This window comes from Mauremys reevesii, linkage group 1 (assembly GCF_016161935.1).
Source record: "Mauremys reevesii isolate NIE-2019 linkage group 1, ASM1616193v1, whole genome shotgun sequence".
Lineage (NCBI taxonomy): Eukaryota > Metazoa > Chordata > Testudines > Geoemydidae > Mauremys > Mauremys reevesii.
The window spans coordinates 123,632,197-123,659,889 of NC_052623.1; the positions used below are offsets into that span (position 1 = coordinate 123,632,197).

Below are 27,693 nucleotides of genomic sequence, written 5' to 3' on the forward strand. Positions count from 1 at the left end.
TTTGGCACATGGCTCGCCAGGGTAAGCCTCCTGGTGGGCCGGGCTGGTTTGTTTACCTGCCACGTCCGCAGGTTGGGCCGATCGTGGCTCCCACTGGCCGCGGTCTGCCGCTCCAGGCCAATGGGGGCTGCAGGAAGTGGTGCGGGCTGAGGGATGTGCTGGCCGCCACTTCCCACAGAGCCCATCGGCCTGGAGCAGCGAACCGTGGCCAGTGGGAGTCGCGATCGGCCGAACCTGCGGCTGCGGCAGGTAAACAAACTGGCCCAGCCCGCCATGGGGCTTACCCTGGCGAGCCATGTTCCAAAGGTTGCTGATCCCTGGACTGAGACCTGACATGGCATCTTTAGACCAAACGAAAATTATGAGCAGGGATTATACAAAAGTTGGAAATCAACCTTAACTAGATCGGGTGCTACTTGCCCTCTCAGTTACACACATGAGGCTATATTCTCACTCCCATTATGCTCTGGAGCATCAGGAATGCTGTGTCCGGCCTGGCCCTACCCCATCCCACTCCTTCATGATCCCTACTCTCAACAGAGTGTGCAGGCGATGCAAATCCACAGTATCTTCATGCCAGTCAATGATTCTTCTGTGCTAAAGGAATCCTCAGCTGCATCTTCGAATATTGTGGGAGTGATACAAAGGGACTCAGCCAGGGCTGAGGAGGTGGGTTTCTAATAGCCCCGTATCTAGTAATGGAGTTATTCATGACTGGCACTGGTCATAGTGTAACTGGGAGGAGATACAGGCCCATACTTGGATATGTATGGCAGTGTGCTCCTTTCACTGTGTATTTATTTGGCTGAAGGAAGTCAGGGAAAACAAAAACACTTCCAATATGCTTGGCTGATAAATATAGATGGCCCAAATTAGCTCAGATCACTGGGGACAAATTACAGTTTGCACAAGGATTAGGAAGAGAAAACCCATCCACTACTACTTCTGACCAGCACAGGGTGGACTTGGCATTAAAGGCTCCTATACCTAGCCAGCTAGATTTTTGCAAAAGGTACTGCTCTATAAAGAAACTTTTGTTAAGCAGCACTTCTTACTCATGTTACCTAATTTGCACATTCTGCAGCACACAGTCGCTGTCACAGAGTGGGGCCTGCTATTCCTGTGAATGGCAGCTAGTTGTCTTTCAACTCTGCAAGCTTCTTTGGAGCTTATTTATAAACCATTTGAAGGCTGACCTCATGCTCATTTCACACAAAATAAACCCTAGAAACATGCGGAGCCACAAAACTGTCAAGTCAAACACTTACTGCATTTTTGTAGAAGAAATACAGCACCATATTGGCAAGCCGGGAATAACACCAGTGCCCATGAACAAGCAAGAGCTTTTCCAAATGCCGAAATCTTGGGACTGCAAAGTCACTCGCCATCACTGCCTTCAATGAAAGAAGAGTTGAAATCATTATTGTAAAGTGTCACCTAAGACACACAGATAGTGCTTTGAGTATCCTGCAAACATCCACAAACGTAAAGCAAGAGTAACTCCATTAAAGTCCAATGGAGTTGGATTAGTTCCACCTTGGTGTAAGTGAAAGAAGAGTCTGGCCCATTGTTTCCTCAATGCTTTCACAAATCGTTATAATTTTATAGTGCCCAAAAGCAAACCACGTGCTTCAGAAAATACACAAAATGACAGTGTCCTTGCTCCTAGAAGATTATGATCTACACTACTACAGATGGTGACACAAGTGACAAACCGTAGGAAGGAAGTGGAGTGAGGAAGGACCAAGAGTTATAGTTGTGTGATTGCACAGATGCTCATAGATGATGGCTGTGAGCTTTTCTCTTTTTAAGAAATACAAAGAAGATAGTATTATTTTGTGCAGAAGAAGGGAATTTTCAGGAGGGATTCAAATGACTGAGATATATAATAATATGCTACATTACAATTAGTGGAGTTAAAAAGGCAAAACACCCAAATAATTTATTTTAATTAATGATAATGATCTTGACTTGCAAAGATTTGCCCAACCCACATTCCCCTGAGATCTCAGTATTCTGAGGAAATTTATTTTAACTATATTCAAGTTCCCTAAATTGTGAGAAATCATTACAGAAGAGGTTCCCCTGAAATTTTAGAACCTGCCAAATCACATCTATGGTATGAATCACCACCATTTCTTTCTATATCATAGCTACTTTTGACTGGCTAAATTTCAAGGTAAAGTATACTTAAGATTTAAGACCTCACCAGATCTCTCCAGGTCATTGAGTTGGCCACAGATTCCACCTACAGTTGTAGTGCTTTTTAAATTTACATTTTGTTTATTGTCTTATTCATTCACAAGGATGCCTACATCTGTTTCCTTCTCCCCTTCCCATTTTCTAATTCTATTATGGAATGATGAGGTAAAATTGTTTCCTTTTCTTTATTTTATGTTTCCACCAAATTATTCCAAATCACATTCTAAGAGTTTTTAAAGGTCTATTTTTTATATGAGGGAGGAACGGAAAGATAGTTTTATCCAATTACACTTGCATATTTATCTTATCTCAAAATATCAATTTGGATTTGACATTTTCATTCTCCTCCATCCCCCAGGTTTTGCATAGGAAAGCGTGGTTCATGCTCCATGCTGCTCCTTCCATAGGATTTGAAAGAAAAATGAATCAGCCAATTTGCTGTCTGAGAGATCCAGATGCTTGACTCCTTTGAAGTACCTGCATGTATACAATTTTGACAGCTGCTTATTGTACAAAGGCATGCATGATTTCCTACGGAACCCTGGGATCAAAGGCAGGGAATCCATAAGCCTTCCCACTATGTGTGAACATTCATTAAAAAATAAACATAAAAAGAGAAATAATCCAGGTAGTTTAATGGAATAACAAGCGAAATGACAAGCTTTCAGAGCAGAATGCACCGAAATGGCTAGGGACACTGAAAGACCAGATGTCTCCGGGCTGGTCTACACTAAGGGGGAAAATCGATATAAGATACGCAACTTCAGCTACGTGAATAACGTAGCTGAAGTCGAAGTATCTTATATCGATCACTTACCCGTCCTCACGGCGCGGGATCGATGTCCGGGGCTCTCCATGTCGACTCCGCCACCGCCGTTCGCGGTGGTGGAGTTCCGGAATCGATAGGAGCACGTTCGGGGATCGATATATCGCGTCTAGATGAGACGCGATATATCGATCCCTGAAAAATCGATCGCTACCCGCCGATACGGCGGGTAGTGAAGACGTAGCCTCCGAATTACAAGATCAACTGAAATGAGGAATTGGAAGGAGGAAAAAGAAGAGACAGAGAGAGGGAGAGACGTGGAGTATTATATCTGGGAACTAAAATGATGTTCATGAGAAATCAGGAGTTTGAGTTCATGCAGAGATGCCAGGAGCCGATTCAAAGTGCAATGAAGTCAATGGAAAGACTCCCACTGACTTCAGTAGGCCTTGGAATGGGCCCTGTTACAACAGCCTGCTCAGGATTCCACACTTGTTAGGCTCTATTCAACCCAAATGTTCTCCCATGCTTGTAAAGCCTGGGGAAGCTGTGTGAGGCTCCCAGGCTCAGCATCTGCTGAGTTTACTCCTTACTCTGATCCTGATTACAGCAGAAAGCCCTGTTAAAAAAAAACCTATTTCAATCTTAGCCCAAGCTTTCATCTTTTACTGCCCAACTGCCCTGCCATATATAGCAATCAGGCTGTCTGGAGTGATGGCCAGAGACACAGGCATACGGAGTGAATCCCCCAAAAATCTAAGCAGGGGCAGCTTCTTCCCAGCTGATTGACAGACAAACAGGGAAAAGGTTTTACATGGACTGCATGATAATGGGGTCCCCTCCCCACCCAAACTAGCAATCCCTTAACTCTCGCTGCAGCTACTCACATTACAAGGGCTGTAGAGTAAAACTCATATCTGACCTGCATGTCCCTGCAGGGAGAGGAGAGCAGGCCTCTTAGGCATATTGTCTCAATAGGCTGGTCTGGAGCACAAGTGGGATATGCAGCCTTCTGAGGCTTATACACTTCAGTGCCACCTATCTTAGCTGCATTCGGTAAATAGATTTGTCCAGCCACACCACAGGATAATTTTATAGGACCAGTGCAGGAGATAAGAAGAATAAAAGCCAGAGGAGGAAAATGAAGGAGGGGGAAGTCAATTTAATCTTTATTTATTATAGAAATAGGACATTGCTGAGGGCTTTTTAAAATTAATAACTGATTTCTTTAAGAAGTAAATGTGCCGAAAGACCTCCTGGAATTTGAGTTTTATGAGGTGAATGTAAAATGTTTAGGCTCACCACAGATTGGATAAGAAACATATGCTCGAACTCAAGCATAAGTGATTTTTACAAATCCCAACTGGTACACCTCAGGGCAGCTTGCAACTTGCTCGTTTACTTTTGCTGTCTGTCAAGAGGTAACTTGCTCTCACTGACTGGGAGGCAAGATGCAAGCAGACATACGGAAAACGTTTGGTCCAACTTTTTGCTGGGGAAACTTTTCAATAAAAAACCCACATTACCTGCATGCCCTCTGGACCAGAGATCCCCACACCCACGTCTGCTACCTGGATCATGCTGACGTCATTAGCTCCATCACCTAGTAACAACAGGATACAACATTGTTTGATATTAATAAAGCAGTGATGATTAATGGCAGAAAAACAAAGGAAAAAATAGGTGACTGTAAAGCATCAGGGACCTGTTTGAAACACCTGTACTTCATGGAACTACAGTTTCAAAGCCTTGGAAGGGACCACCACGCCCTTAACGTCTATCTATCTAGGTTTTTGCTATACCATGCCAAGGAAACATAAACTGAGTACTTCTGTATGAGTGGGTCTCTTTAATGGGACCTGGAATATAGAGATCATGTCTGTGTTGCATGGATACTAAGAAGTCCATGTGCAACAGGGGAACAAACTCCTGAAAACATTCCTGCTGCAAACTAACTGACTGGAAGTATGAAGGGACCCTACAATTGGGCATGAGGCTGGGCACAATGGGATAAACTCTATGACATTAGACTCAGAGTGGGGACAGGAGGGTTCTGTGAGGAATAAGGAGAGCTTTCTCAATTTAAAGTGGGGGAACCTTGTGGGTGCTGCAAGATTCTCAACTGGACGACTGACAAAGAGTCCCCACTATCAACCACATGTTGGAAAATGGTTGTGAAGAACTATGTTAGCTGACATGATGCTGATCACAACTTTACAATCACCGTAGCCCTGGACAACTGGTGTTCAGACCCATCACCTACTCATGATCAAAAATTGAGGGCCTTGGGTTTAATCATGAGTAGCTGAAATGATGCTGAACACAGATTTGTCCTGATCTATATTGCAAAGTGAAGGTCAAAGGTGTCAGCTCACTCAATTCTTTACAAAACGTTGCTCTATTCAAGCACCATTGTGGAGTAGATCAGCTCCATTTGGCCGGCTTCTGCAGGAAGTAATCCCAGATGCCACCTTAGAAACTCTATTTTTGTTTGGAATAAATGTTCGTAAGCTCACAGAAACATTTTCAAACTAAAATTGAAGGTTTTAGGCTTCTAAAGTGTCCAGAAGAGAAGGGAAATTCAGAAGGGGTGTGTGCATGTAAATACAGGCTCATTTAAATGGAGATACTTGCCTATTGCCAAGGTCATTGCTTTGAGTTTATCTCTGACTAGTTTTACTACCATGCTTTTTTGCAGTGGGGTAGAGCGAGAACACAGAACTGAGTGACATCTCCTGGCTAGTGAAAGAAATTTGTCTTCTAGTGTTTTATCCAGTGCATAAGCCAGAGTCTTTCCATCAATCACTAAGCCCAAGCTGGAATGCACTGAAGATGAAGGTGGAGAGAGAGGGCAAAACCCAACTGTCGTGTTTCCAGCAGTCTTGTCTATTTTCTTGTTTGAAAACTTAGACTCTATATATTGCAGACAGTGGTCCAGCAAAGCAGCACTTGTCTCCTGAAATACAATACAAAAATAAATATGTTTAAGTGAAAGTTGCTGCTGTGGGATCATGTAATCAACTTACTGTGCTCGTTATAAATTTAGAAATGGGGAACATTAGAGTCTGCACTATTGATTCCACTTTCACAATTTTTATTTCTATTATTCTTTCCTTCTTCTTTACCCTATCTAAAAACACTTAATTTTTGTTGCAGAAGATACTGCCAGCAATGGATAAATAAAGGGCTTAAAAGCGATTCTGTTTACTTTTTAACCCGCAGTGGTGGCTTTTAAACTGATTTCTTTCAGCTTGTCCTCAGAATAGCAGAATTGACATGTGATATAATGAGAATCCAGTGCTGAGCTAACTATGGTGATGAGCATCACAGAATGCCTATTAATCAAATCATTGATCAGGTATTTGTAAATGCCAATTAAAGGTTACTTAACTAATTTTAAAATCGATATCCTAACCAAACTTAATTAACAGAATGTATTACTAACATATGAACATTTAAGATAAAATGCTACCAGTCTTGTAGCAAAATATTTTTCAAGTTATCAGAAGTAAAGAAGTGAAATAATAGGAAATCAATTTACCAGCTAACTTGCTACACTAAGAATGGACCATAGTTATCTTTTCCTTCCTTTAGAAAGGAATTGTAGTTGGATAGTGCTAGTCTACCTCCAGTTCTGGATTTGAAAACTGATTTAATCACCACATTCAATTACTTTGGTGCTATCAACCTGGTCCCTTCTGTTTGACCATATCAGCAAACCCCTTGCTATTGTGTATTTAAGACAAGCTGAGCAATGCCTGACTGCAGCTCGGGTTATCAGTCCATCATGAAATTCAAACATTTTCCTTACCATCAAATGAAAAAAATCAATGTAGGAGAGTCTGACTTATCTAATATTACTGTCCATTGGTTTTTAAATTATTATTTTGTATTTTTAGAGGCTGCCAATAAGAAATAAGTGAATACTATGTCCCAGCATGTACCTTACTATGGTATGCCCCAGTGGCTCTCAACTAGGGGTCTGGGCCCCCTGTCGGGGGCACGAGCAGGTTCCAGGGGGCCTGCCAAGCAGGGTGGCATTAGACTTGCTAGAGCCCAGGGCAGAAAGCCAAAGCCCCACCATATGGGAGTATAAATAATTAATAAATAAATATCCACATACAAATCCTATCCCCAAAATATAGATTGCACAGGAAGAAGAAAGATAAAAAAGAAGAAGAAAGCAATCAACCTTTTAACTGCAGCTGCCAAAATCAAAGCAAAACTAGTTCACATTTGGACCTCAACCTAACATTTAACCATCTGATAAGGATCTGTTTACCAGTGACTCAGCATTCAAGGTGATGATTTCCTCATCATGATCTAGTAGCTTGCATGCATAAGCTATATTAATGGCTGTTTCTTGCTTGTCTCCAGTGAGAATCCAAATTTGCAGCCCAGCTTTGCGTAAGTTTGCAATGGTTTCTGGGACACCATCTTGTAACCGGTCTTCAATACCAGTTGCACCTGAACACATGAACAAAGCAAATAAATCAGTGTTCAATAAATACTTGGTTACTCAAACTGTTATGTCATGAGTTCATCTTAAAATCTGGTTTTGGAAACACCACCAGTCACCTTCATTGGCAGATAACTCCTCTAATCTAACAAATGTAAATGAAATTCTGATCACCATGATCAATAATGATGACAGGTTTTTTGCAGGCAGCAGAGGGACTGTGAGGAGAGGGGAAGGATGAGGTTGGGGAAAATAACAAATCAGTCAACAGACAACATCATCTAGAGTTAAAAACCTAAAAATCAGTCTGCTGACATCACCTGTACCAACAGCATTCAAATGTATGGGGAACCTCTGTAGTACTCTCGCTGGGCCTCTGCCTGCTCTGTTGCCTCCATTACATCTTCTGGCTGTTGCTAGGGAAGATACTGTTGCTCCCAGGGGCTAGCTGCACCCCAGAAGGTCTTGTTCTGCTTCCCTCAGGCTACATGGCTAGCAGGGTCACAGAGTCTTGTACCCTTTAAGGGGATCTCCAAGAGGGGATTTCATCAATTACTGGCTGGATGCATGGTAACAGAGCAGGAGGCCTAGACTGGGCCTCTCCCTGCTCCACTGCTGGTTCTGGCTGCCACAGTATGACACTGGGTCCCAAATGAGATGTGGCAGAGGATAAATCATAGAATCACAGAAATACGGGGCTGGAAGGGACTTCCAGAGGTCATCTAGGCCAGCCCCCTACACTGAGGCAGGACCAGAATATGCCTATTATTTCTAGTCTACCTTCAGTGGACAAAGAGAACAATTGATCACCTTCCTCTTTATAACAGCCCTTAACAACCGCCTTTGTCTTCTTTTTTCAAGAGAAAACATATAGTTTTCTTATCTTTTCATCATTTTGTTGCTCTCCTGTGGATTCTCTCCAATTTGGCCACATCTTTCCTAAAGTGTGGATCTTAGAACAGGAGACAGTACTTCATCTGAGGCCTCACTAGTGCTGAGTAGAGGGCAATAATTACACCCCGAGACTTATGACATTCCTGTTAATACACCCCAGAATGATATTAGCCTTTTTTACAACTGCATCATATAGCTGACTCATATTCATTTTGTGATCCACTATAACCCCTAGATTCTTGCCAGCAGTACTAGTAGCCAGCCAGTTATTCCCCATTTTGTAGTTGTGCATTTTATTTTCCTTCCTAAGTATAATATTTTGCAATTGTCCTTATTGAATTTCATCTTGTTGCTTTCAGACCAATTCTCCAATATGTCAAGGTTGTTTTGAATTCTAATTCTGTCCTCCAAAGTGCTAGCAACCCCATCCAGTGTGGTGTCATCTGCAAATTTTATAAGCATACTCTCCACTCCATTATCCAAGTCATTAATGAAAATATTGAATAGCACTGGCCCCAGGACAGATCCCTGAGGGACTGACTAGATGTGTCCCCCCAGTTTGATAATAAACCATTGATAACTACTCTTTGAGTATGATCTTTCAACTAGTTTTGCATCCACTTTACAGTAATTTAATCTAGACCACGTTTCCCTAGTTGTTATGAGAATGTCATGTTGGATTATGCTAAAATCCTTACTAAAATGAAGGTATATCATGACTACTCTTTCCCCCTATCCACTACGCCAGTAGGTTGGTCAAAAAAAGGAAATTAGATTGGTTTGGCATGATTTGTTCTTGACAAATCTCTGCTGGTTATTCCTTAAAACCCTATTATCCTCCAGGTGCTTACAAATTGTTTAATAATGTGGTCGAATATCTTTCCAGGAATTGAAGTTAGGTTGAGTAGTCTATAGTTATCTAGGTTCTCTTTGTTCCCCTTTTAAAACATAGATATTATGTTTGTTCTTCTCCAAACATCTAGGACCTCACTCCTCCTCCATGAATTTGCAAAGATTATTGCTAATGGTTCCAGAATTTCTTTAGCTAGTTCCTTAATTACCCTAGGATGAATTTCATTAGGCCCTGCTGTTTTGAATATGTCTAACTTATCTAAATATTCTTAAACCTGTTCTTTCTCTATTTTGTGTTCCTTCCCCCTTGTTGTTAATATGAATTGTGATAACCATATGGTCACAATTTACCATTTTAGTGAAGATTGAAGCAAAATAGGCATTACATACCTTCTTGATATCATCTATTATTACCTCTCTTTCCCTGCTATGTAGTGCTCCTATACTTTCCTTCATCTTTCTCTTGCTTTTATTGCATTTATAGAGCTTCCTCTTATTGCCTTTTATGTCCCTTGCTAGGCGTATCTCATTTTGTGCTTTAGCATTTCTGATTTTGTCCTTACATGCTTGTGTTATAACTAGTAAATCTGACTGGGCTGCATTGTGAAGTGTTGGTTTATAACAGACTGGCAACATTCCTTCCACTTTAAAACGCCAACTGAGAGAGACAAGGCTTTTTGTAACAAAAGTAGTTTGGAACTAAGTTAAGTGTCATCACAGATACATCATGGTTTCACCACATTCCAGAAAGACTCTACTGTGAGGCAATAAAAGTCTTGACTAGTGGAGGATATAGAGATGAAAGGTGTGCAAATTAACTCAAACAGCAAGGAAAGCAAAGTAAACTTCTCCCAGCTATTTATATGTTCAAAGACATAACAATAGTAACACACTACCAGCCACAGGTGTCTGTCCTATAGTCTGGTCACATAGGTTAAAACTCAGAAAAGAAGCACTGAGTTCAGCTGTGGCTTAATGCTATTGACCAAAACATGGGCGATAGGAAGGCACAGAACCTGGCCATGGCCCGAGCCAATGTCTTGGACCTAGTCCAATGCCTGTTAAAATCAGTGAGGGTCTTTCCATTGACTTTTATGTGGTACCATTTTATACCAATATAATTCTGTTGACGTCATCAGAGTTTAACTGATTTACACCAGTGTAAGCTAGAAGAAAATCAGGCTGATTGTGCCTCAGTTAGGTACAATGTCTCTGGGAGATGAGGGGGAGTTTTACTTCTGCAGCACCTGTTCATAGGGTACAGCACATCTGCTGGTTTCCTGGCTGGTGCTGAGGTCCTGTTGCCTCTCTGAGTACTCTAGGGAGACTAGTTCCAAGAGAGGTGCTAGCCTGGAGCAGTCCATGCGGTTACAAGGAATGCTATTGCCTATGCACAGCTGCAAGGGGAGAGATGTATCTCTCCCAACCTCACTGGTGCAATCCTGCAGTGCTCGCCATAGTGCACCAGTATGTGATTAGACTCAAAGTCTCTTCTACCACAGTTTGAGGTTGTCAGAGGATAACTGGCAGAACAGATTGTTTATTTCTGGCTGGAGTCTATTTGTACTTATCCAGCTGTGGTAAACTATGTTTTTATTTATTATTAAGATGTGCCTGTACAGGCAGAGTCAATAGAAGCATCCCAGTCACATTTGCTTGAAATGATTAAAAACATCAGCACTGTTCCAGTTATCTTTGCCAGAGAAAGAAACTAATTGTCTGAAGAAATAATAGATATTTATAATTTATTGAGCTTTTGACATTTTAGTTAAGTAAATAAATAGAAATACTTAGCACTTGTACAGTCCTTTACATCTACAAATTTTAATGACATCAAGAGATCCCTAGGAAGTAACTGTTGTTATCCTCTTTCTTCAGAGCACGCAGGGCCTGATCGTCCAAACACACAAGTACTTAACTTTATGTAGATGGTGTCAGGAATCAGGGCCTGCAGCAGAGCTAATCTCCAGGCAGACTCAAAACTACAGCTGGCTTGCAGCAGGTTGCCTGATTGGCCACATCACCTGATTGACTGGGGGGACCAGCAGGCTGCTCTTAAGCCAGCAGCAACAGCAGCTCGCTGGATGCTCAATGCTCATGCCCACTACTGTGCCTGTTCCCAGCCAAAGGGGGCTGCGGGAAGTGGTGGCCTGGCCCGCACCACTTCCCGCAGCTCCCATTGGCCCGAAACAGTGAACTGCAGCCACTGGGAGCTGCAAGTGGCCGTACCTGCGGACGCACAGGTAAACAAAGTGTCTCGCGGCCCGCCGGGGCTTACCCTGAACAAGCCATGAACTAAGTTTGGGAACCCCTGGTTAAGTTGGTATTACATCAGGGATAAAATTGTTACCTAAGCAAGGCAAACAGGATGTGTCTTATATTAATTATTATCTCATTCTTTTGCGATGATGCAAGAGACACTCGTGAGGAAGTCTAGTAATAACCAATTTCTGTATGCATAGAAATCATTGAAAAGATAGAGCAGAGTTTTAAAATCGAACTTTGAAAATGTTTAACACATTTTAATTTCATGTCCAGCTCTCATGTAGTTACCGAGTAGATGCAGATTTGTCTCTATACGAAGTGCAGATTGAAACAGCAGCTCTTCGCGGTTTTCAATAGAAGATTCTGCTTCTAAATGACTTTTTAACCAACTAGCATATTCCTCTTTGCTTAGAACCTATTTAAAAGGAGAAGGTAAGAGTACATCCAAAAAGATGCATAAGCATTCATGCATTACTGAGTAAAATGAAAAAAAAATTCCTAATAAATGTTCTTGCTAATGGACCGCAACAAAAAGATTTGTCAATACTCTCCTTAAAAGCAAACTAAGAGCTTGCATATACTTACTCTTTTGGCAATACACAAGGTCCGCAGCCCATCTACAGCATACAGATTAAGGTAATTCTGAGTTTTGCTTTGGATTTTTTTTTGATGATTGCCTCTAGGGTCATCTAGTTAAAAATAAAGGAGAAAACTAATGAATGAAAAATAATAGCAATTAAATGGCCTTAGAGAATATAATTGTTTCTTCAGCACTTACTGTACAAAAGCTTAAGAAGCGATACTTTTAAAGAGCTCCTGATGTCTCATGGGAAACTTTGAAAAGCTTTCTATTTAGAAACAATTCTCTTTACATACTATCTATTTTTTTAATTCCCTGTTTAAAAGTCATCAAGAACAACTGTATAACAATAAGATCTTTCCTTATTAAGCATTCATCTGCTCCTCAAGTATTTTCTGACATCACGATAATCTCCACAGCAACCATGTATGTCATGAACAGAGGTATGATTTCAAATTAGCAATAAACAGAAGCAGATGGTCTATGTATCAAAAATCTTATTATTAACCAAATATTTTTAAATACATGTGGGTAGAAAAGATAATTATATTTAGAAATAATACTAAGTTCTCAAAATGAGGTTGTCAAGAGTTGGAAAGGGATGATATTTTCATCCTCCAGGATCAAGACAGACTCAAGTACAATGTATGATTGCAGCAATAACCAATAATAAGAATTAATTGTAATAGTGATAAAGTGAACATAGAAACAGACAAGAGAAAGCATTTTAGGTTGAAACAATGGAGGGAGTACACGTGAGAATGCTTGAGGCAGCAATTTTTCTATAAACCAAAATAGTTTCTGAAAGTCTACAAGTTTTCTAGGTTTATAAGTCTTGTGACTTCAGAGGGATAGCCCTATGCAGTGTTCCTCAGGCAATATTGGTGCTATTGGTACTTCTTGCTTTACATGGTTCACAGTTGTGATTGAAACTGGAGATAAGGGGTTGGGAATGCACAGTTTGGTGGATATAGCATTAGCAGTTCTTGGTAAGTTTGCTCTCACCCAGCAAGGATATTAGCAGCGGGTCTGGAGAATAGATAACTTTCTAATATCAGATCAAATGAGGATAGTGATGATTGATATATTTATCCAGGGTATGGACATGTGATGTCTGTCTTATCTATCTTGGAGTTTTATACTGGCACTCAACACCCTAGTATCTGAGCACCTGACAGATAAAATCAACAGCAGCAGCAAAGTCCCTAGTGAACTTCATGGAGTCTCTGGCCCTTTTTCCTTTTCATGGTAAATAACTCTGCTTTTCTTTTTGATCTTATTAATTTCCTTTTTTATTTTTATTTTCTGGTAGTTGATTTTTTTGGGGGTAGACAAGGGTATTATTTTCTTTCAGCGTTTCCTTGTTTCAGGGCAGCAGGTCCCTGACCTGAGTTTCCTAAGCAATGGCAGTGCATATTACTAACAATGGCTTAGCAGACTTACAGTAGAAATGTTTTTTTGTCATTGTTTGCCCAACCTTGCTTAAATCTGGTTTGGCTTCACAACTTCAAGTTTCACGTTTCTTTTAGGAAACAGTTTTGAGGGAATACATATGAATACCAACAACGGAGAAAGTAACTTATCAAAAGATATGTGCTGATACTCAAGTAACTTAAGACAGGTTTCTTTGCCGGCATTCTTGGATTTGGTGTGTATGCAACTCTTCTACAACAACTGGAAAGATAATTCTTTCAAGGATGTCCAGCCTTTAAATCTGGTGTCACTCTTCTGGTAGTGTTCCAATTCTCTTATCTGAAAAATCTGTGATAATAATCTTCAACAATTATATAATCTACGTTGTTGCACATAAACAGATGGTCTTGTTGGCATTTCAGTAGCATCCTTGTTTGTTTTGTTTCTTAATATGACTCATACACTGAACCTTTCAAGTGTTACTGACATCATTAATGATACTGTTCAATTTGCTGACATATACATGGCTAAAAAAGAACATCTTGGGCTTTGTTTACATTTTCCCATGTCCATGAACCCACACAATATTGTGTATTACCACAATGTACGTTCATGTTAGCTGTTTTATATATATCTATTTTCTCACCTTTAAAGATTGTGCCATCCAAAAGCACATGTCTGTAGTTCCATTAATCTATAATGTTGGGAGTACAACTTTTCTACTGTCTGGCCATTAATTCAGTATTACTGGCTTCAGAACCTTTATTTGTTCATTTTCAGTTCCATCTTCAATTTCTGTCATTTTCTGGAGTACCATCTGTAGCTGCATGCCCATTCATTCACTAGTGTTGTGGATATTTTCTTGACAGAGTACCTGCAATAGATTTTACCTTTGCCTGGAAGATGAGCAATTTCAGTATTGTATTTATGCAATTGGAGAGCCATTCCTGGGTGGTTTTGCCAGAGACAGAGATTTCTTCAGGAATTATTCAAACAGTTCACAAGCTGATTCAGCTGTAACACAGGGCTGGAGCACACATTTACTTAACTTGCAGCCAACTACAATTACATAGTTTCTTTTATACATGTACATGATTATTCTCTCTAGTGTATGAGACTTGCAAAGATATGGCCTTCTGGGAGCAGTCCTGAAACAAGTCCATTTTTATATGAATCTAGTTTTAGAGAGTCAGCATTTTTTTAAAGGAACAAAACATGGAAGCACCGAACCTATTTCATTGTGATAAGGTATTTCGTATTCTAGAAAGCAATATTGTTTGCTTGCTTATTCCAGAGGAAGTATCTCACTGTAGAAGCCATCACAGTGATGCAGTGACTTTGGATAAGTTTGGTGCAATCATGGACAGGTGGTTAAAACACATGAAGAACTGTTTCTGTCACTATAAGCTTAAGTGGCATTAACTGGATCTGGTTTAATACCACCAGCATTAAGAACAGGTTGGAAAATAGAAAATGATTTTCTATGGATGGAGACATATACCTTTTTCATGTGATCTCTCATGTACAGCATGGAGGATTGCATCACATTCCTTATTTTATTGAACAAATAATAGGGAATCAACAATGATGGCTGCAGTTCCTTTTAATCCTTCATATGCCTCATCAGTCTTGCACTGAAATTCACCTTCTGGTCAGATGTAAGTAAGTAAATGAGTAAATAAAAAGGCAGAGAAAAGGAATCTGCTAAAGATATGTGCTGATAATCAAGTACCCTAAGACATGTTTCTTTGCCAGCATTCTTGGATTTGGTCTATATGCAATTGTTTTACAACAACTGGCAATTATAATTCCTTCAAGGATGTCCAGCACATGTAGCCAAAGGAATCAGCCAAAATCTATTTTGAAAGTTGATAGTTGTGATGTCTTTGCAGTTGTTCAGTACTTTGACCTTGCATTCACCCACTCAAACAGTGCACACTCGTAAATGTGTATGTGATGTCTTCAACAACTGGCACAGGATGACATAGTTCTTTAATTATTCAGAACCAAAGAGAGAGTCAAGTTTGCTTGTTTGGGCTTTTTCCATGACCACAAGTGAGTTAATCAAACTTGTCATTGCTTTAGTAATGAGACCTGTATGTAATCTAATTCCTGCTCAAGTTGATTACTCAGTTTAAAAAGTAACTTTCCTCTTTATGGACTGTAGAGGTCCATGTCTGGCAAGGTGAAAGGAATATTCTCCTGGGAATAATCCAAGTGCTTTGAAAAATTCTGCATATTGTGTGAGAACACCAGCTTTCATAGTTAAAACAAATAGCTCCAATGTAATCAATTCAGAAATGTTACAAGTTTTCAAGCTCATTGGTGGTTTCTGATTATTTACAAGATAACACTCAAGCTATAGCATGGCATTTTTGCATCTGCTTTCTGGCTTGCATGTACATCATACTTTAAAATGTCCTCCTGCGTAGCCAGATAGTTTGTTCCAATAATGGAACCTGACATTTGGCTATTGTAGTGGTCCCTTGGTCTCAGGCTTGGAGGGAGGCCACTCTGTCTTGCTGCATCAGGCACCAAACAACAGTAAATTAGCCATCAATGGCTCTGGCCCTCTGGGTGGGACAGAGAAGTAAGCAGTCTCTAGTCCCAGCTTCCTGGCTAGGGCAGACAACAATCATAGTCTAAGGCTCTGACCCACTGGGAGGGCCAGAGCAATAAGCATGGTCACAGGCCTTTGGGCCTAGGGACTATTGAAGATCAGGTCCCTGCAGGATGGATCCTCGAGTACAATTCCATGAATGAAGCTGAACAACCAAGATAGCGTTTGTACCCATGGATAGATTAACTGATACTTAAGGTCACTCAGAGCAGTTTACTAAAGACAACCTACTTATGGCAGCTGATCATAGTGCTGGGAAGGAAGGTAAGAGCAATTACTACACTTTGCTATATTTATGAATCCAAACGTTATAAAACATCATGACTCAATTCTCGATAAGAGTCTTTATAAAAAAAAATATCCAAAATTCTAAAACGAGGGTCAGTTTAGACATCTCCAAGTGCTGTGGTTCAGAGTTGTTCTATTTCCGTGTGCCCATTGGTAAAATTTAATTTACCCCTTCCAAACAGGAATTTTCAAAGCTCTCCCCTTATCCTTTTCTGACCAATACCAGAATATTTGTTTTACATTAACAGCAGATTTTTTTTGCAACTGCCTATGTCTGAAAAAAAAAGCACTGTTTTTCTCCTAACTTTAATCTCATGGTGAGTTCTATTAAACTTTCCCAGCACTACAAATTCTTTATTAACATTTTGGAGCCCATGTAAGGGGTGGGGTGATCTCTGGTAAGCATATTAGCAGGTAGCAAGGTTCCTTTATTGTTTTTAATATGTTTTCTCTATAATGCTTTTTACCTTAAGAACAAAGTAGGCTTTCTTAGAAAGAGCTGTGTGGTAACTTATAACCGTGGGCAGTCACACTGCTAACACTCTCTGAAGAGGACGCAAGCACATGGGCTTGGCCAGCCTGTCCAAGCACATGTGACAGTTGTTCTGAACTGTGACACTAAATTAACATTTCCTGTAGCTCTTTAATGAAAATCACACAGTATGATCCTTTCACTGGTATTTACTGCAGCTGCCGTCAGTAATGTGAAAGTAACCATAAAGTCATCACACTAGTGAGATACAGGAAATCTCTAATACATTAGATTTCTGTCCAGTCACACTGGGTTAACATTTGAATGTTGTACATAATTAAATGTTGAACACAGTAAATCAGACATCACACATATTGAAAAACCTAGGTCTCAAATAAGTGCATAAGAGCCGACCAGGTCATCTTTAAATCCAATTGGTTATAATAAGGAGGCATTACAATTGCTTCTGGTTCACAGCATGTTCACATATTTGAGACTTTGTAACTGAAAAAACACCTTCCAAAAGATAAGCTGCCAGTTCACAGTTAGAAGTCTATTCATCACTAATCATCTGCATCTTTAAAACTAAGACCACTCTTAGTAATTACCCAAACAACATTTCTCTTAATACAAAAACATCTGAGTAAGCAAGCAATGTTGGGAAAATGTACTCAATGAAAGGTAAATTGATTTGGCAAGGTCTTGAAGAATGTTCACTTAAAATAAAGTTTGCCATTGGGGAAGCTCATACTGAAATCAATATTACTCACAATTCTTTAGGCAAAGTACCAACAATCCATTATAAGAAATTACTGGTTATTGAGTTTATAAAAGAAGCAGAGAGATCTTGCTATAATATATTTCTGCAGACCCGTAAACGATATAGACATGGCTTTGTGCTAGAGAACTGCAATCAGACATGCTGAGATTGAAGTTCTCTAGCACTGTCTAAAAGAGTTAATTGGAAAAAAAGTAAGCGAGAACTATACCTGAAGAACAGGGCAGAAGAAGATCCATAATAACCGAATCCGCTCCTTTAGTGTAAACATTTATTTCATCTGTAAGGGGATGCCTAACTACCACTGACATTCTTTTTCTGATGGAATCGAAGCCTAGTGTGTGCAAGAGTTCAAAGGTTAACCTTCCCAGATGAGGTAGCTCTACTGATACCTGGTCAGAAAGTCTTCCAACCAGAGCACAGTTATATGCCCGAGCTGCGTAGACAAGCGCAGCTTCATCTGGACTCTCTGCCTCATAACGGAGTTCTCCTTCTTCAGGTCTACTCCCTATAGCCCTTCTGTCCTGCTGTGAGCTATAGCCATTGTTATTCATCTGCGGAGACTGCGCCAACTTCTCTTCCAGTTTTAATAAAGTGCTCTCAGAGGATACAGATGAAAGAATACTAGAACCGAGTCTGGGCATTGATGTACTGGTAGTCAGGCTTGATGAACTGGTGCTGTTAGATCCAGAGGTCAGACGGCTGGGAGTGAATCTTCGAATGAAGTCTTCTATGGTCTTTACTGGCGACTTCAGTTCAAATCTAACTCTAACCTTGAGAAATAAAAACCAACCACCAAAAAAAAGGATATATAAGAAATCGGACATTGTCATTTGATAACTCAAAGTAAGAAGCAAATCTCAGTTAGTGGCAAAAAGCTAAGACAATCAGAGATGGACAAGTAAGTGAACAAGAATCCCTAGGCTGACACTGTACCAGAAATGTTACTGGAACCAGTATGTATACGCTTCAGAATTTACACTATTGTTGATCCTTCCTTGTGGAACCAGTGTTAGAATTGCACCCTAAAAATAATATTAATATAACTAAAACCTTTTAATTCTACGGGTATGTCTAAGTGTGTAAATTCAGCTTGAGGAGACATACCCCTGCTAGTTCTGATCAAGCTAGCACATTAAAAATCGAAGTTACTCCTGGGGGAATTCTGTGCCACTGCATGTGTGCATAATTAATGAGCCACACATATTTTTATTTTTTTGCTCAGAAAAAAGCTTCTGCTAGAAAGTTGCTGCAGTTCTGCCTTTTGCCCATCAGAGGGCACTGTGGTGATAGACTAGAGCAGCAGCTCCCAGCCAGCTAGGGAAGAGAAAGAGACTGCAGTGCCTTCTCCACAGCACCTGTCGGATCAGGTCATGAGATGGGGACAATGGGGAGGCAGACAGCGTGGGGCTGCTGGGGGTCAGACAAGTGATCATAAGGGCTAGTGGGGGAGGACAGTCTGGGGTAGGGGTTGAATGGGAGTGGAGGTGCAGGGCCACAGGGTGGGGAGAGAGGTGCAAGGCCACATGGGGATGGGGAGGGGGTGCAGAGCTACAGTGGGATGGGGGATGGCTGAGTGGGGATGGAGGGACACTTGGGGACAGGGGCAGTTGTGCCTGAGTGAATGGGAGAGGCTAGAGGTCAGCCAGGGTCTGCATGGGTCAAACTACCTAACAATCACTCCCTGCCCCCCCCAAAAAAGCTGTTCCATATTTTTCCCACCCATACACAGCAGTGCTCCAAATCAGACCCACGCTCCTTCCCACGAATTACTTCCCTCTCCCTCATCTCCTCCATTACCCCTGACTCCCCGAAGTCTTTGCACTGCTTCTGAGGGGTGTGGGAAATACGGTTCTGTATCATAGTTTAAATGAATTAGTACTCAGGGTTCTGTATTAATATGCCTAGTAAGGAATCTATTTGTCAAAAAATACATCCTGAATCTTTTTTGTTGTCTGTATTGTTACAGACATACTTATTGACAGGTATTTTGAAATAAATGACCAAAAATAATTGACACTAGTGTGATTATATTGTGTTATTTTGACAAATAAAATATGCAGAATTTGAAACTATTGTGTGCAGTATTTTAAATATTTTGTTGGAGAATTTTTCATTTTTTGGTGCAGAATTCCCCCAGGAATAAGAAGTGTAGCCATGTTGGTGTGAGCAGCAGGAGGGGCTACCCACGCCGACTATGATCCCATCTGAGACTGTAGGTATGTAGTTGGGGCAGCTAGCTCCTCCTGCCACTTGTGATGCTGTGGCTACACCACTATTTTTAATGCACTAGCTTGATCAGAGCTAACCAGGCATGTCTTCTCCTACTGGAATTTACACATTCCAGCTCTAGCATAGACATACCACTTGTGTGCATTCAGTAAAGTTGGTCGAAAAAATGTTTCTGGAACACTTCTGTGGGAAAATGCAGTTTTGATGAAACCTAAGTGTTTCATGGGAATGTGTCCATTTCAACAGAATTTTAGACCAGACGAAGTTGAAACAAATCATTTCAACTTTCTCTTTCATTTTGATAATGTTGAAACATTTTGTTTTGATAAGATAAAATATTGTATTCTGATATTATCATTTTAATTCATTTTGTTCAGACTTGTATATTATACTAAAATATTAATTTACAATTATATTATATTCATTATATATAATGTTATATATTATAATGTTTTAACATCAAAGGAAAATGCTTCAATGGTTCCAAATTGAAATTCTTTGGAATTTTCATTTTGTGGGAAAAATTGACATTTCTGCTAAGAGAGAAAACAAATTTAGAAATGTTAGTATTTCCTGTGGAATGGAAAACTCCAGCTTCTGACCAGCTCTAATATTAAGTCTAATTATATTTGTGTGATATGCATTAGATGGTGAGTGTTTTGTTCCACTTCTCATTAATAAATTATACTACTTTCTAAGTACATAAGTCTGCCAAATCATCAGCTGTCATAATCTTGCCCAATTTATATTATTAATTTTCTTTTACATAATTTGCAACATTTAAGAGGAGATTTTGTCAGCACAACCTCTTTATAATATTTTTAAAAAATAACATACCCTTCTACAAATGTAGTTGATATAAACAAAATATTTATAAAGAACTGCCTAGGTACCCTTTATTCCAAGGGACTCTGACAAATTAACCTAAAACATGCCCAGAGATGTGAATTATGTTTATTTAAGAAGTTTCAGTATGTGAACTCAGTAAGGAAAACAGTTTTAGAACAGCTTCAAAAATTGCAGTACATACAAATAATCTGTTGGGGTTAAGAGAAACAGTTGAAATACACCTTTTAACTAATGCTTGACCTCACCACTAATTTTAAACTTGTATATGTTGTTTTCCTCATTGATGTATGAATTGGTGCCAAGAATTGTATCATAAACATCTCTGATTCCTTCAAGGAAAGGACAGTTTTATGTCTCCTATTTACACATCTCAGAGATAATCAAATACAACATAATGGAGACTCATGTTCCATTTTGCTGTCTCTCTAACCTACCTTTTGCCGTGGCTGATCTGGAGAGGTAACAACAACTGTATTGCAAATAGTCAATGCTATGAAAAAGTCAAAGATGTCAGAAAGTTCAGGTGTGAGCTTGGATAATGGCTGTTCATGGCTTCTCATAACCTCAAGACTCCTTGCACATTCGTTTACTTTTTCTAACAAATTAGGATCTGGAGTGATGTCTTTTTCCTAGAAATACAACAGGAACAGTGTTAATACTTTGCAGCTTCGTATATTTTAAAGTCTCAGACTGAACTGGTTCTGCCTGATGCCTCAGCACCTCTCTGGTGGCCCCCACATATTTCTGGAGAATTTCAATTTTCCATTAAATGACACTTCCCCTGTCCTCTTTCCCTCAACCAAACATGCAGAAATTTGTACAATTTTAGGCCTTATGATTGCAGGAGTGTCTTCCTCTCCCTGGTAGACCACTTAAAATGGCTCAAAAATGACGTGGACTGCCTCCATTAATTTCAAGTCATTGTTAATACTGAAGCCTAATGATGACAATTACATTGTAAATGAGCTATTGTTAATCCTTTAATTGCTGATCATTGTAACAGAAACATTCTGCTATTTTGGCATTGTGGAATGGAAATCGAGTAATGTCCTGACACATCGTCCTCTCTTCAATCTTACCTGAGAGAATTATTTTAGGCTGCCACAATATATAGACTTATATCATGAAAAACAAGACAACAAAACTAAGAGCTAGTTCTGACATCAAAACAGTAGGCTTACCCATTTTGCACCACTAAGAAATTGTTTACCTCCACTATATTTTAACCACTTTGAACTTGAGAGAAGCTCATATGCCACTGAAATCAAAATGTGGCATGTTTTCCACTATGATTAAAGAGCTATTACATTCCTTTCAGGGCAGAGATAACAATTTCCTAGGAAGGCATAATGCTGGTTACAGAAAAGATACAAAGTGTGCTTCATAAAGATATGAGCCCTAAAGCATTGTCTTTATTGGGAATATACTCCAGTTTCATCAGCTGTTGCACAACTAGTGAGATAGCTGCACCAGTACAAACCCTATGTGCCAAAACAACAAGCTGCAAGCTGTGCGAGTACAGCTTACCATTGACTACACCTGGGGTAAGCTCCATCAGTGCAAATTGCAGCTTTCCTTTTCTACACTTGGGGTTTGTACTACCGCAGCTTCTTTGCTGACTAGACAGCAACAGCTGGAATTAGGGGAGACTCTCAAAGTATACAGGACCTAATTCTTCACTCCATTCAAGCAATTTAACTTTGGCAAAATTCCATTGGCTTCCATGTAAAAACACTGTAACAGAGTAAAACAATCTGGCCATGCAATATTAACTAGATAGCAATTTGCAGGAGGAAAAACATACACATGACACTTAAAAACATATGTAGAAATTAGTCATGGAAAAATTCTGAGACCATTGTTCCACTTAACTTTTCTGCATATGCAGGAAGTTTTTGTTTGTTTGCTTTTGAATGTAACTTGCTCTATTTAATGATAATCTCGAAAAACTTGAAACTATGGAATGACTTACATTTGCAATTACAGGGTGAATTTGAATATATTAATAGCACAGTTCCCAATCCAGTACTTACTATTCATGCATTTGTAAATCACTGCTTCCCAAAAGCTAAAATAGCAGACATAGACCAATTAGAACCCTTGTTTTTAATCCTTAATCTAACATCAATTGCTGTAAACAAAGGGATGAAACACATTGTTCTTGAAAATCAAGGAATACCCAAAACAAAGGTTTGAGTTTATCTTTCTGAACTTGCAGCCTAAAGGGATGATTCTTTATATAAGATATCTACATACTTGGTTGTTTTAACAAAAAAAAGTGATGAAAAGGAAAAAGCCAAGAAGATGAAAGCTATGAAAAGTACAGATTTCTTCATCTTTTCCCTTTAAAGCAATTGATACAAAAGATACAAACAAAGCACATTTGTTACTCACAACTGACCATTGGGCTACTGAATGCAGTGTGCTTGGAGAGAATGCTTGCTCTTTTTGCTTCAGCCCTGCTGCCGGTGCGTCGGTGGGATTTCATACTCAGGCTTCTGTGGACAACCTTAATGCTCTGATGACTGCTGACACTGTTCCGCTGGGATAATGTTCCTCCTTTAGCTGCTGTTTCTTCCTCCTCGGAATCAGCTTCCTGGTACATGGCTAAACGTCTGGCTATTTACAAAAATACACAACGTGTAAGATTACATGTTTTGTAGGGAAGAAGACAGAAAGAGAAGTGGTGGCTAAAACTTTCTCTATGTGATCTAGTTTTAATATTATATTGCACTTTACTGTAAGAATGAATGATGCTATTATTACAATGAACAGCAATATCTTTTGACTAATGCAGATAAAAGAATTAGCAATTTAATTCCGTACACTGCCTGCCTCATTTTCAGCTCAGTGTGACAAGGCTATTAGGTTCTGCAGTCGCTCACAAATCAATTGATGCCCATTATGAAATCTCCCTCCATAACATTTTTCTTGCTAAAACTATCCAGAAAATTTGCTTTTCAGTTATGATCGGTGAAGGAAAAACCTAAACTTTACTGTCCTCCAGCAAAGATTGGGAAATTTTGCCTCATGTATTTCTGCCCACAAAAATTTCAGAATGAATCTATCTATGGTACTTATAGGGCCCTCATTATCTTAATATTGGAGCACTTCACAATCTTTCCATTTTATAAAGGGGAACTGAGGCACAAAAAGGCTAAGTAACTTGCTCGAGTTCACACAGAAAGTCTGTAGCAGAGCAGGGCCAAGAAGCTAGGTTCCCAAGTTCTAGGCTAATCATTGGACCATCCTCTCTGAATGAAATCCTAAGCAAAACAAACATGACAATGCTAGGTAAAAGTACAGTAAATAATCAACTGCAACGCCTCATCAACAATTATTTTTAAAACCTCACTCTATGTGTAGAGTCATACCGTAGCTTATTAGCACTGTAGGATTGAAAACTGCTATGAATCGGGGTATTGCAATGGCTTGATTCTATTAGTGATGTACTGCAGAGCACAAATATTCAGTGTACAGTATTAAGTTTGCTTCAGAGTTTTCCCAGCAAGTTTTCCCATTTTTTAAATCAAATCTTTCATCGACTGTGTAACTACAAAAGTTTATGATAACAAGCTACAGTGGCAGTTTAATCCGCATAAGGAAGATATCACTGAACAAAAAAATGTGCAAGGCAGTCTTGATGTAGCACACATCTATTTCTAGCAGATTTCATTATTTCTAGGGCTGTCAAGCGATTACAAATTAATTGTGATAAATCACGAGATAAAGAAATAATCACAATTAACCACAGTTATAATCACACTGTTAAACAATAACAGAATACCATTTACATAAATATTTTTGGATGTTTTCTACATTTTCAAATATATTGATTTCAATTACAACAGAATACAAAGTGCACAGTGCTCACTTTACATTATTATTTTTGATTAAAAATATTTGCACTGTAATAAAGATAAACAAAACAAATGGTATTTTTTTCAATTCACCTCATACAAGTACTGTAGTGTAATCTCTTTATTATGAAAGTGCAACTTATAAATGTAGGTTTTTTTTATATAACTGCACTAAAAAAATAAAACAATGTAAAACTTTAGAGGCTACATGCTCACTCAGTCCTACTTCTTGTTCAGCCAATCACTCAGACAAATAAGTTTGTTTACATTTATGGGAGATAATGCTGCCCGCTTGTTATTTAGAGTCACCTGAAAGTGAGAACAGTCTTTTTCATGACATTGTTGTAGCCAGCAACACAAGATATTTATGTGCCAGATGCGCTAAAGATTCATATGTCCCTTCATGCTTCAACCACCATTTCAGGGGACATGCGTCCATGCTGATGACAGGTTGTGCTCAATAATGATCCAAAGCAGTGCGGACTGACATATGTTCATTTTCGTTATCTGAGTCAGATGCCACCAGCAGAAGGTTGATTTTCTTTTTTGGTGGTTGAGGTTCTGTAGTTTTTGCATCAGAGTATTGCTCTTTTAAGACTTCTGACAGAATGTATCACACCTGCTCCATTTCAGATTTTGGAAGGTACTTCAGATTCTTAAACCTTGGGTCGAGTGCTGTAGCTATCTTTAGAAATCTCACATTGGTACCTTCTTTGCGTTTTGTCAAATCTGCAGTGAAAGTGTTCTTAAATTGAACAACATGTGCTGTTTCAGTGCACATTATAATGCTAGATGAAAATGTACTTGTTGTTCTTCACCAATATTTGGTTAAAAGTATGAGAATTTTTCGGGGCAAATGCGTCTAATTAAACATTGTCTCCATTCTCTCTTACACATACAGCAGAACCTCAAGGATATGAACACAAGAGTTATGGACTTACCAGTCAACCGGACACCATGAAACCACACACACAGAGCAAATACTTTACTGCCTCAGGGATTTTAGCTCTGGGACTCAGGGCTTCAGCTGGGGGTGGGGGGCTTTAGGGCTGCAGCCACTGAGTGAGTGGGGTCAGAGTTCTGGGCAGGGGGTAGGGGTCAGGGCTTCTGACCTTCAGAAGCACCAAGGCTCAGGGCTTCAGCCCCATGTGGGGTGCTGAGGCTCGGGCTTTAGCTATGAGGGGAGCACCTGTTTTAGCTCCAGCGCTCCTCCCATAGGCAATGCCCCAGCATGCTCCCCCCCAAGCTGAAACCGGGAATGGAGCTGTGGGAAGCCCAAGCCCTGGTGCTCCCCGCGGTACAGAAGCCAGGAATGGAGCCTCGGGGCTGAAGCTCTGAGCTGCAGTGTTCCCCTTAGATTTAAAGCCCAGAGCCCTGGTGCTCCGGAGGGTCAGAAGCACTGACTCCGTGTTGGAGTCCTGACATCCCTCCCCCACATGGCTGCAGCCCCAACCCCCCTCAGTGGCTGAAGTCCGTAACATCTTGTACAGAGTTAAGGACATTTCAGAGTTACAGACAACCTCCATTCCTGAGGTGTTCGAAACTCTGAGTTTCTGCTGTACACACCAATGTACTCTGGGAATCATATGCTCATTTTCATTAGCATGTTTTCATCTCAAAGCAGTATTAACAATTCACTTTGCTAACCATCAAAGATACACTTTTACAGCTGATCCTGCAAGCTTCAGAGCAGCACCCTCAATTCCCAGCAGAGTCAATGGCAGTTGTGGGCACTCAGCATCTCACAGGAACAGGCCCCAGTGGCCTAAGATCGCAGACTCAAGTTTGCCACAAGCAATAATCTTTCTTACAGTTGATAATGTGCACTTGAATGGCATGCCCAGGGAATGTCATACTGCTCTGTATTATGCACCTGTGCCAGGGAAAAGGACCAGACAAAATGACTACTTTTATCTTTATAAAATGTTCCACACAGCTGGTCAAGCTCTTCTCCAATTATACTGGTTAATAACAGGTCATGGCAGTTTTGGTTGAATGCCTGACTTGCAGAGTCTTTCCAAATAAATATGAGATCTTATAATCACATTCAGGAAAAGTTTCTGTTTTGAAAACATCTTTCAAAATGCAGGTCTCCAAGCACAAACCCTGAGCTAATTATTATTTTATTCTACAGATGCACAAATCAGAAGCTAAGTGAAAATGAATTACATGGAAAATGTACCAAAGTCGCCTTTGCATTCCTTATCTGTATAATTATTCATTGCTTTTGTCTCTTCTATTTTAAAAAAATCTTTTGTTTACTGAAGAAGCATAGAGTAAGTGTTTTCCTAGAATGACGTTCAACAAGCTTATCAATATTATATGTATACTGTAGTCATCTCTAGTCTGCACATAAGCAAATGAAAATATTCTGTTCCCAAGAGAGATTTTCTTTAGAACTCAATCCTTTTGTCATTCTTGCCATTTTAAACCTAAGCTTTACCCCTAAGCTGAAGTAGATATAAGATCACAGTCTGAAGTATAGACACCCGATTCTCATCTCATGAGAATTTGTGTTCAGCATCATATCAGCTAATCTCTGGTGGTCTTCCAGATTTACACCAGTGTACATGAGACGAGGCTCAGGCCCACAGAGTGGAATAGGATTTTGGTTGTTTCTGAAACAGTCTTATATCTTTTTTGGTAAGTATTGAGAGGTGTTAGAAACTAGCATATGTGGTTTAATCTATGCACTATGGTTCATAACTCTTCAACTGTGCAAAACATATTTCTTTAGGCACACTATGTTCTCTCCACCAATCCCTCCTTCTAGCCTCAAATTCAGAACCTTTTCTATGAACTTTACATCATGAAAGACATTGTTTTGGGATGGTTTCCAGTGTCAACAGCCAGGGGCGGCTCTAGACCCCAGCCGCAGCGGCGGCAGCGGGCGCGGGCGGCGGCCGGGGCGGTATTTGGTTTTGCTGAGTCTCGCAGTCGGGCGCGTGCGGGTCCAGGTCCCCCGGAACGAGCGACGCGCCGCCTGCCGGCATGACCGCGCGCGGTCCGCGCTTCCGCCCGCCCCGTTGAGCGCCCGCGCGAGCGGCCGGGGCAGGTCCGCTGGTCCCCCCGTGTGGCGCAGGCGCGCGGCGAGGCTCAAACGGAGCCGCGGGAAGAGGGGACCCGCCGCGGGACCGGGGAAGGGCGGCGCAGCGCTCCGCGC

The 27,693-nt window shown here is 40.2% G+C and overlaps 1 protein-coding gene across 2 annotated transcripts in view; it reads right to left on the bottom strand.

Moving 5' to 3' along the window:
• Positions 1–27,693, bottom strand: part of ATP10A (ATPase phospholipid transporting 10A (putative)) — a 208,626-nt gene that overhangs the window by 9,700 nt on the left and 171,233 nt on the right. For both annotated transcript variants that reach the window (XM_039520236.1, XM_039520235.1), the window contains exons 8-16: positions 23,072–23,289; positions 21,105–21,299; positions 17,801–18,362; positions 12,024–12,127; positions 11,727–11,853; positions 7,251–7,435; positions 5,603–5,924; positions 4,495–4,571; positions 1,269–1,394 (exon numbers count right to left, since the gene is read on the bottom strand). In XM_039520236.1, the coding sequence (XP_039376170.1) occupies positions 1,269–1,394; positions 4,495–4,571; positions 5,603–5,924; positions 7,251–7,435; positions 11,727–11,853; positions 12,024–12,127; positions 17,801–18,362; positions 21,105–21,299; positions 23,072–23,289 (1,916 nt within the window). The remainder of the gene's footprint in view (positions 1–1,268; positions 1,395–4,494; positions 4,572–5,602; positions 5,925–7,250; positions 7,436–11,726; positions 11,854–12,023; positions 12,128–17,800; positions 18,363–21,104; positions 21,300–23,071; positions 23,290–27,693) is intronic.